Consider the following 13,285-nt stretch of genomic DNA (forward strand, 5'->3'; position numbering starts at 1 on the left):
GGGGTTGGGGGACAGAGTGGAGACACCATGGAGCCAGGGGGAGTGAAGGAAGGGAAGTCTTTCTCCACTTAAAGGTGCAGCCTCTGCCTTGGGCAGATCGGTCTCCTCCTCCCTAAGGGAAAGGCCAGGTTGGCTCATTCAGCAGTTCCTGGTTCCTCCATTCACTAACTGAGCCCCCGGGATGGAGTGGGGTGGGGGGCAGCCTGCTCACCCCAAGTCCCTCTGCCACACAGACATTCCTATGGGGGGACCCCTTTAAGGCTGGCCCTGGGGCAGGCAGGATGACTGCCAAGTTCATTCATCCAGGGGCCCCTGCTGACTCACGCTTATGAAAGTGATTTTCCTGGCCCCGCCCACCGCCCGCCTCTTGAAATACCCTGGCTTGCCCTGGCCTTTCACAGCTTCTTGGATCCCTAAAGGGTAATGAGCCTCTTCCCTCGCCGGCTCTCATAGTGTCCGACCAGACCAGGCCCAGCAGTCTCTCTCGTCCCCTGTAGGTCAGGTGAGTGGGCTGGGCAAGGCATGGGGGTGGGACATGGTAGCAAGTCCTGGGCAGGGGTGGCCAGAGGGCCCTGGAGCCAGGCAAGGGAGCTCCCAGGTGGTCCTGAGAGGAGGCCCACCCTGGCTTCCCAGCCGGCATGCTGCTCCCCCCACCGCCAGGTTCCTCCTGGCCATGCCCACCTCCAGGTGCCTGGCAGCCTCAGCAGGACAACTGCCCTGCTGCCCGCAGTCGGAGCTCACCCTGCCCATGTGATGCTGCTCTTGGCAGGAGAGAGGGAGGTGTGGCCAACTCCAGGCATGCTGCCCAGTGTCTCCAGGCCACTGGGTTTTGAAGCCAGACTGGGTGCTGCCCCTGGGGTCCCGCCTCTTCTGTTCAAGTGGGGCAGCATCCCCCCACCCCGCCCCTGGTACCCGAGCAGGGCCCCGGGTTCCAGGGCCTTGGCGTCTCAGGGCGGGCGAGGGAGGTGCTGAGATCAGGAAGTCTGGGGACCTCAGAGCTCTCGGGGCTCCAGGTGGGGGAGGCTCGGTGACAGAGCGCCTCTTCATCCTCCCCGGCCACAGCTCATGTCACCTCCTTGGTGGCACTGACAGGTATCAAGGGGCTGGATTTGTGTGTGTGGGCCTGGTCTCAGACATCCCTGGGCGACCTAGGCAAGCCACCTGCTTCCTGCTGACCTCCGAGCCTCCCTCTGGTTAGGAAAACCCACCCGGAGAAGTTGCTGTGGAGTCCAAGGGTTGGGAGCTCCAGGCCACCAGAGGTGCTCAATCCACGCAGCCACGCGGGTGTCCCAGGGCCTCGGAGCAGCTTGAGGTCAGTGACCTCCGAAGTACCGGTGCTGCAAACGTACTGGACACACTCTTTGGAAGTGCATGGATTTCCATTTTGTTTATGCTTATCTGTGCTGGTGATTTTGAATCCATTTTTAATGTTAACATTTAAAATCTTCATTTATTCATTTTTTGTTGCTCCTCGCCTGAGGATATTTTTCCATTGATTTTTAGGGAGAGTGGAAGAGAGAGAGAAAGACAGAGAGAAACATCGATGTGAGAGAACCACATCAACTGGTTGCCTCCTGCAGGAGCCCCGACCAGGGCCCAGGAGCCTACAACCCGGGCACGTGCCCTTGACCAGAATCGAACCTGGGACCCTTCGGTCCACAGGCCAGCGCTCTATCCACTGAGCCAAACCGACCAGGGCAATGTGAACTTCTTTTAGATGACATCTGCCCTCTTCAGCCAGAGGGACTGAAACAAAAAGCTAACATTGAACACTGCCCGCCTTGGCTCCACAAGCTGAGAAGCGTGGAAAGAATGGAAACAGGAAAACTTGCAGATGCACTGCCGTGCGCTGGCGGCGTGCCTTCCTCTGAGGTTATGGGAACTTGAAGCTGCTCAGGTCTCTGGGACGTCCGTATCGCTGCACAGGAAATGACCCCTCCGGTCGGCCCTGGGCGGTGACCTCATGTGCACGACATCCAGAAGCCTCTGGGAGTGAGCACTGGAGCTGGAGTCCAAAGCCCTGGTGGTAACGGGGCGCCTGCGCCTCCTGTGACGGGTGATAGGGGTCATCGGCTCCTCCCTGGCGCTGGGAGGATTCAGAGACAAAGGAGGTGAGGGGTGGCCTGCGTGGGCGTGCCAGGGGGCTCGGAGCAGGTTCACATACTCATGTGGGGGGGACGGGGTGTCTAGGTGGTCTCAGCTCTTGGAGAGCAAACTCTAGCTCCATCACCACAGGCTCTGGGACCTCAGGGGCATAGCCTCCCCTCCCCAAGCCTCCGTTTTCTCGTCTGCAAAGCAGTGACTGTGAGGATTGAAGGAGGGAGCATGTAGCAAGGACGACACAGGTGCCCGCTTTGCTGTTACTCCCCCCGGGACAGTGAAGACCAGGAGCGGTGCCCGGTGCCCGGTGCCCGGTGCCCGGGGCTGTTCAGCTGCACCAGGAGAGTGAGGGGAAGAGCTCTGGAGCTACAGCCCTTGCTCCAGGCCGCGGTGGTTACTGAGAAACCTGCCCGCCCAGCTGGGAACGCGGCCGCCTGGCTCCCTCCCGCACCGGCGCAGGGACAGGGCAGCAGGGTGAGCAGGGATGGCGCGTGCGCTGCACTTTCGGCCCGGCAGGGCCTCGGGCAGCAGTGCCACACCCGGTCCCACTGCATTCCGCAGGGAGGTGGCCTGGGCTCCCTCCAGCTGGGCCGGTGTGAGCCAGGGCAGAACTCCTCGCACCGTACAGGCTGTAAGAAGCTTGCTGGGCCTCAGTTTCCCCGTCTGTAATATGGGCGTGATTGAGAGTACTTATAAAGCCCAGTTAAATAAGGATTAAACTAATTAATGGACACAGTGTTTAGAGCATACTTGGCACCAAGCCACTCCATAGACGTACAGAAATGGTAGCCTGTTGTTATTATGAGTGGCAGTGATGCACCCCAAATCCTCTCCTCAGGCACACAGGGAACCAGGCATGGAGACCATGCACCCCAGCGTCAGCTGGGTGCTACCTTTTGTCTCCCCAGGGAGATGCTGGGGGCCAGGAGGCTCACCCCGACAGGAGAGGGTGGCTGTGCCCAGCCCGAGGCCCCAGCTGAGGCAAGGAGCCCTGGGTCATACCTGGGGACAGGCCTGGTCACAGGCAAAGCCTGGGCACCAGTTAGCCCTTGTTTAACATGCTGCTGCAAGACACTGAGAAGCGTGTGCAGCCTCTCTACGCCCTTGTTTACACACCTGTTACACGGGATGGTAGCCTTGGCAGTACTTTCTGCATCCGGTCAGTGTGAGGAGGACTTGAGAAAAAGTCTGCTAAACACCCAGTAGATAGCAAGTGCTAAACGCCCACCCGTTCCTCACACACTTACCTGGATATTGCTTTGTGGCCTCAGGATGGCAGGGCTGCTGGACAGTGGGTAAGGCGGGGCCTGTTAGAGAGGTTGGGGGATGTGAAGTGGGTCTGGATTCTCCAGCACCTACAGCCCTAAGAACTGGGTTTAGGTCCCATTGACTGATTTTGGTCTGTGGCCAGCAGGGAGCGCTGGTGCTCCAGAAATGTTCAGGTTTGTAAGCATTTTCCCCAAACCAAATTACTCTAGGCTTCCAAAGTTCCCCCACCTCCAGGCCAGCCCCTAGGGTATGAGCTCAGGTCTTTCCCTAGTGGCAGATTTTCTGCGAGCAGGAGCGTCACATACCTGACCTCACTGTGTCCCCAACGGCCCATTTTATAGATGAGCAAACAGACCCAGGGAAGTCCAGAAATGGGCCGTGGTCAGCAGCGAGGAAGTGCCTTGCTAGGGCCACATAATGGCTCCAAAGTCCAGCAGCCTACACTCAAGACCTGCAGCTGGATGGCAGGCTGGCGCTATGGCCGCCACGGAAGTGCTGTGCGGGCTGGCCCTCCAGGCTGGGCAGAGGGGGCCTCATGGAAGGTGGATAATAGGCTTCGGGTATTGTTGCTGCCCCATTGGTGAGGTGGGGAGAGTGGATTGAGGCTCAGAGAGGCAGAGGTGACCCTGAAGAATTGGGGGAGGAGAAAGGGCCTGGCTGGAATGGAGCAGGTGTGAGGGAGCCTAAAGGGAGAGAGACTGGCATGTTTATATCTCCTGGGAGGACTTTGGACTCGACCCTGAGGGCCACAGGAGGACACCCTATACTGCAGGTGGGAAGGGACCACATGACACCCAACACTCACCCAATGGCCCCTCCTTCCCTGTGCCTCCAGGTCAGCTGCCAGCGCCAAGCCCCCTATCAGCTGCAGCCATGAGTAACTGGAGGAAAGACCACCTGGGTGCCAGCAGCTCAGAGCCCCTCAAGGTCATCATTATCGGTGAGTGTTGCCCTGGACAGGGGAGGGGCTGCCCTGAGCTCTCCAGGTGCCTCCAGTATCAGCGGTCAAGAGCCAGGCAGGGCCAGACCCGGCCTTTATTTATTTATTTACTTATTCACTTATTGTTGTCTTTAAAGTTGGCCACTGAGCATTCACTCTGTGCCCAGTGCTATGCTTACAATTTTTAACATATACATATATATATATATATATATATATATATATATATATATACACATACATACATATATATGTATATATATACATATATATACATATATGCATATATGATTTTGGAGAGGAAGGGAAAGGGAGAGGGAGAGAGAGATAGAAACATCAATGATGAGAGAGAATCACTGATCAGCTGCCTCCCTCATGCCCCACACTGGTGACTGAGCCCACAACCCAAGCATATGCCCTGACGGGGAACTGAACCATGATCTCCTGGTTCACAGGTCAACGCTCAACCGCTGAGCCACGCCGGCTGGGCTATGCTTACAATTCATGCAGCATCATTCCATGTAATCCTTCTAAGAACCTGCAAGGCAAGGGCAGCGAGGGGTGGGGGCTTGGTCCTCAGTCTGTGCTCTCCCATACCTGGCACCAGGCTGGGTGCTGAGTGAGGGGGAGCACAGCCGAAGCATGTAGTCCTGTCCTCAGGTCTGCAAAAATGGAGGACAGATGGCCCCTCCACCATGCAAACGTCAGGTTGAACCACATGAAATGTGTTCATTTTTGTAAGTCAAAACAGTTGAGCATCAGCAATTCCAAGCCGTTAGTCCTTTCATAGTGTTCTACATCTGGGTACTATTCTGAATAGTGCAAGATAAAGAAAACGGGGAAGATAAGAATAGAAGCGATGTCTTGAGGTAATTGCCCAAGAAATTCCACAGATAAGCTGTGAGATTCATTCAGACTCAGGGGCAGGAGGCCCACAGTGGCTTAGCACCCCTCCTGAGCACCCAAGGCCCCTGAGGCTCATCCCCGCAACCCCTGAGCATACAGCAATCTGTACTATAATATCTCACTTGTCATCTGACCAACAGACAGGACTAGTTCTTAGTTATCTCAGACTCTGGGGGGTGTTGCTGTGTGGCCACAGGCAAGTTAATTAACCTCTCTGTGCCCCAGCTTCCTTCAGTATAAAAGGAGGAAAAGAGTAGCATGTACCTCGCTAAAGTCATTGGGAGAGCTCGGTGGAATAATGCAGACACGTCAGGGACTTGGTACGGCAGCAGCATCTGTCAGTTTATTATTATTTTATTATTAAAATCCCTTAACACAAAGCTTGGCACACAGTAAGCACTGAATAAATGTCAGCGGCTATTACACCTTTATTGTTGCTTAAGTAGTACTGCTCCTAACAGCACCGCCATTGGCACCTGGTAGGCTCTCAACAGTTGTTATTACTTTGTTACTGATAGTCAGTGTGCACGGTGCCTGGCACATGCTAAGGCCTTAATAAATGTTTTATTTTTATGAATGAAGAGTAATTCAGTGAACAAGTCAGATCAAGAGGTAAGCCCTAGGCAGCAGTGACCTTCCATCCCTCTCTCCCCAGGCAACGGTCCCTCCGGCATCTGCTTGTCCTACCTGCTCTCCGGCTACACCCCCTATGTGAAGCCCGATGCCGTCCACCCACACCCCCTGCTGCAGAGGAAGCTCTCCGAGGCACCGGGGGTCTCCATCCTGGACCAGGTGGGCCAGCGCTCCGGCGGGAAGGCACACCCCTCTGGGGAAACTCTCCCAGCTTTCCCATGGCAAACACCAAAGCATGCATTTGTTAGACACAAGCCCAAACCCGGAGCGTGAGAGGCCACAAAATCAGCCGTGGAAACTGTGAAAGAGAAACCAGGGCTATCCTTCGAGACCTACAAATGCCACATCAGCTTGTCTCACCACCCCTAGACCACTGGTCCTAAACGGGGGGCGATTTTGCACCCCAGGGGACGCTTGGCAATACCCGTGGACAATGTCAGTTGTTGCAACTGGAAGGATGCTACTCCTGGCGTAGAAGCCGGAGGCTAGGGATGCTGTTAAACATCCACAACCACAGGGCAGCGCCCACTATAAAGCATGATCCAGCCCCAATGCCAGGAGTGCCCCAGGCTTCCCAGTTCTCCCGCCTCCTGCCCAGCGGGGCTCACAGATCTCCTCCTGGCTCCTTGCCTTCCTGGAGGCCACACATTACCGCCCCCCTCCCTCCCCACTTCAGGCAGCATCGATGCTCCAGGTCACCAACCACCCCACCTGCCACCCTGGCGCTGGTGGATGAGGAAGTAAGCTGGCGCTTGGTCTAGACCAGCGTTTTTCAAGACTCTTTCTCAAAACAGGACACTAGTTCCTCAGTATAATATGCAGAGAAAATGTTCCTACTCACGTACATCTGAGACACTGGATTCGGCAAAGTTAAACAGGCAGAGGGCAGCTGCAGGACTCACAGACCCTGTAACATATGGAGAGGCAGCATTTCCCAGCTTCCCTGGCCACCCTGACACTAGGGTGGGAATGCAGAACCGGCGGCCTTCCTCTGGTGGCCTCTGACCTGTGCCACTCCCTTCCAGGACCTGGATTACCTGTCTGAAGGCCTCGAAGGCCGGTGCCAGAGCCCCGTGGCCCTGCTCTTCGATGCCCTCCTGCGCCCAGACACAGACTTTGGGGGAAACACGGAGTCCGTCCTCACCTGGAAGCTCCAGAAGGAGCGAGCCATCCCCCACGTGGTCCTGGGCCGGAACCTGCCTGGGGGAGCCTGGCATGTAAGTGGACCAGGAGGGGTGCAAGGCGATTTGGGCCGAATCTACACGAAGTCTTGCAGAGACTCCCTCCCTAAGTCAGGGTTAGGACTGTTCCATTTCCCAGCTTTCCTATTAGCTTCCCCCTCCTCCAACCCCCTCCCCTTCTCCTCCTCCTCTCCCTCTTCCCTCTCCCAGTGAGCTCAGGCCCCATGTCCTCCACCCCAAGTGGGTTGGGGGCTAGCAGAGGTCTGGACCAAAGAACCCTTTTCCACACAGTCCATTGAAGGCTCCATGGTGACCCTGAGCCAAGGCCAGTGGATGGGGCTCCCAGACCTGGAGGTCAAGGACTGGATGCGCAGGAAGCGCAGGTGAGGCAGCCCTGGACGCCCATGTGGGCAGGGAGACCCAGGCCCGCCCCCCACATTAGCCCAGGAGCCTGAGGTAAGGGGGCTCCAAGGATCATCTAGTCTGCCTTCCTCTTACTCCGGGGGTTTGGGTGGGGAGACCGAGGCTCCAGTGGGAAGGGACCTGTGCAGGAACACACAGGCAGCGATCTGCAGCGCTGGGTTCACCCCAGGCCTCCTTGTCCAGTGCTCCCTCCCCTCTCCCATGACCCCCTGACTTGGCCTTCCTATAGCATCCCAGTCTCCCAGGAGACAGCCTCCCTTGCCCCCACGCCCTGCCCCCACCCTCCCCAGTCCTCAGGCCTCCCTGAGGCCCCTCCCACAATTCTGAGCCTGGCCTGGAACAACTTCCTTCCTTCTAGGTCAGCTAAAAGGATGCACTCCTTTATTTATTACTAGAGGCCTGGGCACAAATTCATGCACCAGTGGGGTCCCTTGGCCTGGCCAGCAATCGGGGCCATTTGGGGTGGGCCGGTGGGGGGTGAGGGGGTGGGGGTGGGACCACAGGAGGTTGGCTGTGGGAGTGCACTGATCACAAGGGGGTAGCTCCTGTGTTGAGTGTCTGCCTCCTGGTGGTCAGTGCACGTCATAGCGACCGGTCGACCAGTTGTTTGGTCATTCGGTTGCTTAGGCTTTTATATATATAGACTAGAGGCCTGGTGCACGAAATTCATGCATGGGGGTGTGTGTCCCTCAGCCCAGCCTGCACCCTCTCCAATCTGGGATCCCTCTCACAATCCAGGACTGCTGGCTCCCAACTGCTCGCCTGCCTGCCTTCCTGATTGCCCCTAACTGCTTCTGCCTGCCAGCCTGATCACCCCCTAACCACTCCCCTGCCAGCCTGATTGATGCCTAACTGCTCCCCTGCCAGCCTGTTTGCCCCTAACTGCCCTCCCCTGCAGGCCTGGTCACCCCTAACTGCCCTCCCCTGCAGGCCTGGGTCCCCCCCAACTTCCCTCCCCTGCAGGCCTGGTCACCCCTAACTGCCCTCCCCTGCAGGCCTGGTCCCCCCCAACTGCTCTCCCCTGCAGGCCTGGGTCCCTCCCAACTGCCTTTCCCTGCAGGCTTGGTCACCCCCAACTTCCCTCCTCTGCCAGCTTGGTCACTCCTAACTGCCCTCCCCTGCAGGCTTGATCACCCCCAACTGCCCTCCTTTACAGGCCTGGTCCCTCCCAACTGCCCTCTCCTGCTGGCCTGATCGCCCACAACTGCCCTCCCTTGCAGGCCTGGTCTCTCCCAACTGCCCCCCCTTGCTGGCCATCTTGTGGTGGCCATCTTGTGTCCACATGGGGGCAGGATCTTTGACCACATGGGGGCAGCCATCTTGTGTGTTGGAGTGGTGGTCAATCTGCATATTACTCTTTTATTAGATAGGATAGAGGCTTGTGCACAGGTGGGGGCCAGCTGGTTTGCCCTGAAGAATGTCCCGGATCAGGGTGGGGGTTCCCTTGGGGTGTGGGGCGGCCTGGGTGAGGGGCCTGTGGTGGTTTGCAGGCCGGCCACGTCCCCTGGCGACCCAAGCAGAGGCCCTGGTATCTGGGGTTTATTTATCTTCTACAATTGAAACTTTGTAGCCTGGAGCGGAGCCAAGCCTTCTGCTTGCTCAGTGGCGGCAGCCATTTCTGTTGGGATTTATGTATCTTCTATAATTGAAACTTCGTAGCCTTAAGCGAGGCCTGGGCCGGCCAGGGTGTGCAGAAAGCTTGGCTTCCTCCATCGCCAGGGGCAACCCTAGCCTCCTGCTCTTTCCAGCTCCGTGGCTGCCACCATTTCTGTTTGGATTTATGTATCTTCTATCATTGAAACTTTGTAGCCTTGAGTGGAGGCCTAGACCGGCAAGGGCAGGCGGAAAGCTTGGCTTCCTCCATTGCCGGGGAAACCCAAGCCTCCCTCCTGCTCTCTGTGGCCGTAGCCATTTTGGTTGGGTTTATTTGCATATTCGCTCCTGATTGGCTTGTGGGCGTGGCTTGTGGGTGTAGCAGAGTGATGGTTAATTTGCATATCACTCTTTTATTAGATAGGATTACTATTATTTTTTTTAATGCTCTTGCATTAGAAGCACAACCACACTACAGAAAACTGAAAACTGAGAAAGGAATGACTTCTATCCATTGCTGCCACATCTCGGCGTATTTTCTCCCATCTTGTTTCCTCTCCTAAAGCCCAGACTGCACACCTCTGACCGCCCTGGAGGAGGTTAAATCACTGAGTAAATGCATTCCCGCCCCTGCTCATCCTGGGGCGTGAGGCGTAGAGCTGCCCAGCGGTCCAGGCAGAGGATCCCCCGCTGTGTGGGGTCTGCCCGCTTTCCTCCACCCTCAGGGGCTGTGACAGGGCACACGTCACTCCCACCTAGCAGGCACCCAGCCTTCCAGGATTCATCTGGTGGGAAAACACCTAACACACAGTGATGTTTTAACAGACAGAAACTTAAATTTCACTTGTAGGCATGGCCTTTCATATCCCACTTTCCAAATTTAACATTATGTGATAGCATCTCATGTGGCGATCACAGTACTTGCAGCCATCTTTCCACATGGCCACATAACATTCCCCGGGGAGTGGAAGCATCTCCATGGGCTGTTCCGACGTGCGGGGCCTTGTGCTTAGATGGCTGAGCCAAAAAAGCAGGCAGACGCCTCCCTGCCCTCTGGGCTGCCCCATTCCTAAGCTACCGACCACTCATGGAGCTTTCATTCCTTCGAATGTGCCAGTTCTGTAAGAAACACCGTCTTAGGACAGTGCTCTAAACCAGAGAAAGGGAGTAAGAAAGCCCAGGTACAAATCCCAGAGTTCCAGTTTTAGTAGCGGACTAAGAGGGGGGCTGCTGGAGTGGCCTTGGGGGATGTGTTGGCTGTCACTCAGGACTCCTGCTGAGTGAGTTCATCTCTAACAGTAAGTCCACAGGTGGGGAAAGTGACTCCCCTGAGGGCTCGCAGGTAGAAACAGGGAGGAGCTGAGAGGAGCCACAGCTCAACACCAGCCACACTGGCCTGCGGCCACTGCCCCAGAGGAGGTGGTGACAGTGATGATGATGGTGATGGCGATAATAATCAATAGTCCCTGCTGGGGACTATGCCAAGTGCTTTACATGGGTCATTTTTTAAGTCAACTTGTTTACTGAAATATATACACATATAGAAACGTCCACAACCCACATGTGTACACCCGTACTCAAGAAACAGGTCCCATCTCCCCAGAACCCCCTCAGACCCCTCCCAATCCCCCTACCCCGCCCCCCCCCCCGCCCCCTGGAGGCAACCACTGTGTTGACCTGTAACTCCACAGATTAACTTTGGCTGTTTCTGAACTTTATAAAAATGGAACCCTACCACACGTGTGTATGGTATTACTTAGTCCTTAGAGGTATTCATAGTGGCCGACCCTCATACGGCACTTACTGCCTGTCAGGTTCTCTTCTAAGCTCTTTGTTTGTATCATCATGTAACCCTCTCAGCAATGGCACGAAATAGGTGCTGTCACCATTGTCACCCTCATTTTGCAATGAGGAAACTGAGGCAGAGAGTTTGAGGAAGTAGCTCACCAGTGCCAGGGTCAGGGTATGGACCCAGGCCATCTGCCTTGAGAGGCCACACTCAGCCCCACCCTAATAAGATGCTCTATCAGCCCCATTTTACAGCAGAGGAGACTGAGGCTCCAGAGAGACTAAGCCGCTTGGCCAAGCCTTAAGGCTGGTGGGTGGCACAGCCATAGTCGGCTCCAGGGCCCGATGCCAGCCCTGTCCCACCTGATCGAGCCCCGACCCCAGTCCCCTCTCTGTCACTCACCTTCCATGTCCTTCCCCCCAGAGGTCTCCGTAACAGCCGTGCCACAGCCGGGGACATCGCTCACTACTACAGGGACTACGTGAACAAGAAAGGCCTGGGCCAAAGCTTTGTGTCCGGCGCCGTGGTCACGGCTGTGGAGTGGGGAATCCCCGAGCCCAGTGGTTCTGGGGCCCAAGACCCCAGCCCCCTCTTCCAGGTGAGCGGCTTCCTGACCACCGAGGACCAGAGCCAGCAGCCCTTCTCCCTGTGCGCCCACAACGTGGTCCTGGCCACAGGCACGTCGGACAGTCCGGCCCGGCTGGGCATCCCCGGGGAGACCCTGCCCTTTGTCCACCACGAGCTGTCGGCCCTGGAGGTGGCCACCAGGGCAGGCACAGTGACCCCAGATTCGGACCCCGTCCTCATCATCGGCGCTGGGCTGTCGGCGGCTGACGCGGTGCTCTACGCACGCCACTACAACATCCCCGTGATCCACGCCTTCCGCCGGCCCGTGGACGACCCAGGCCTGGTCTTCAACCAGCTGCCCAAGATGCTGTACCCGGAGTACCACAAGGTGCACCAGATGATGCGGGAGCAGTCCATCCTGTCGCCCAGCCCCTACGAGGGCTACCGCAGCCTCCCCGAGCACCAGCTGCTGCTCTTCAAGGAGGACCGCCAGGCGCTGTTCCAGGACCCCCAGGGCCTCCAGAAGGTCTTCGGCCTCTCCCTGGTGCTGGTCCTCATTGGCTCCCACCCCGACCTCTCCTTCCTCCCCGGGGCAGGCGCCCACCTCGCCATGGACCCTGACCAGCCTCTGAGCGCCAAGAGGAACCCCATCGACGTGGAGCCCTTCACCTACCAGAGCACACAGCAGGAGGGCCTGTATGCTGTGGGGCCGCTGGCCGGGGACAACTTTGTGCGGTTTGTGCAGGGCGGGGCCCTGGCCGTGGCCAGCTCCCTGCTGAGAAAGGAGGCCAGGAAACCGCCTTAGCACTCGGCCTGGCATCCTCACACCCAGGCCCTAAAGAGGAGGGGAGATCACCACAGCCCTGCTGGACACAGAGGCCCCGTGAGGGAAGGGGCCTCTCGGAGACAGGAGTAGCCATGAGCTCATGCAACAGGCTCCTCCGATGAAGAGTGGGGAACCCAGGCTACAGACTCAGACCAGAGCTCAGGGTGGGAACTAAGGCCCAGACCTGCAACTTGGGGTGAAAGGTGCCAGTGTGCGCGGGGACCTTCGGGGCCAGCTGAGCGCTGAGCCAGGAGGACTCCAGACTCGCTCCTTCTAAAATCAGGTCCCAAATAAAACCAGCACCTGCCTCTACTCAGTGTCTGAGACATCTGTGCTTGGGGAAGATCCTGGTGCCCAGGAGCCTGCTCTAAGCTGGGGGGAAGCATATGGGAGGAGGCCCTTGTGCTGGGGGTTGGGAGACGAGGGCTGGTGCCCCAAGTGTGGCAGATGTGACCGCAGTGTGTTAGAGAGGGGAGGGGAGGGTGTGTGTGAGGAATGGGGTGCAGCACATTGCTGCCCTTCAGTCAGTCCCTCATGCTCACCATGCTTCCTTCACCTGCCACAGGGCCTTTGCACAAGCAGGTCTCCAGCCCACTTTCCCCTCCTTTCTTTAACCCTCCCTCTTCTTTCCACTCCCTCAGCATGAGAATCACCTCCTCTTGGAAGCACTTTCTGATACAAACCCTTCCATGGGCACCAGGGAAATTACCAGCTCATGGTCCAAGGTTCCACCACTTCATAGCAGTTCCGTTTTAATGTTTCATTTATTTGTGGAATCTGTCCAGCATCTGTCTGCCCAGTCTGCTGTAAGCTCCAGGAGGCCGACGACTCCCATCCCTTTTGCCCATTATTGGGACCCAAGGCCTAGCACGTAGCTTTGGAATATGAGGGGAAGAGGGTGTTCTGGGGAAAAGACTGGTTCTGGAAGGGGAGGTCTGCGGGAGCATCATGCCCCCAGGAGGGAAGGATGGGTGCCCCAGAAGTGGTGGTGGAAGCCCAGGGAGTGGGCACCGAGTCTGGGATCTGGAGCCAGCAGAGGGCGCTCGGGGCTCGTCGGA

At 57.2% G+C, this 13,285-nt stretch overlaps 1 protein-coding gene across 2 annotated transcripts; it reads left to right on the plus strand.

Annotated features, from left to right (window-relative positions):
* The first annotated feature begins 397 nt into the window (after positions 1 to 397).
* OSGIN1 (oxidative stress induced growth inhibitor 1) lies at positions 398 to 12,538 on the plus strand. Of its 2 annotated transcripts, none has more exons than XM_080644644.1 (6): positions 398 to 502; positions 4,205 to 4,309; positions 5,871 to 6,007; positions 6,874 to 7,065; positions 7,321 to 7,412; positions 11,258 to 12,538. In XM_080644644.1, exons 2-6 carry the CDS (start codon positions 4,243 to 4,245, stop codon positions 12,204 to 12,206), a joined length of 1,437 nt encoding a protein of 478 aa, XP_080500770.1. In that variant the 5' UTR covers positions 398 to 502; positions 4,205 to 4,242; the 3' UTR covers positions 12,207 to 12,538. The 2 variants fall into 2 exon arrangements, with proteins under 2 accessions (XP_080500770.1, XP_080500771.1); XM_080644645.1 differs by having other exon boundaries at positions 442 to 493.
* Positions 12,539 to 13,285: the final 747 nt, after the last annotated feature.

The sequence above is a fragment of the Plecotus auritus genome (assembly GCF_963455305.1).
Source record: "Plecotus auritus genome assembly, chromosome: 10".
In the NCBI taxonomy this organism is placed as follows: Eukaryota; Metazoa; Chordata; class Mammalia; order Chiroptera; family Vespertilionidae; genus Plecotus; species Plecotus auritus.

Bases quoted from the DNA above. Each gene is read 5' to 3' on its own strand.
- OSGIN1 (XM_080644644.1), top strand. From the start codon at position 4,243: ATGAGTAACTGGAGGAAAGACCACCTGGGTGCCAGCAGCTCAGAGCCC. The intron at 6,008-6,873 runs GTGGGCCAGCGC...ACTCCCTTCCAG, and splicing joins GGGTCTCCATCCTGGACCAG to GACCTGGATTACCTGTCTGA. The intron at 7,413-11,257 runs GTGAGGCAGCCC...CCTTCCCCCCAG, and splicing joins TGGATGCGCAGGAAGCGCAG to AGGTCTCCGTAACAGCCGTG.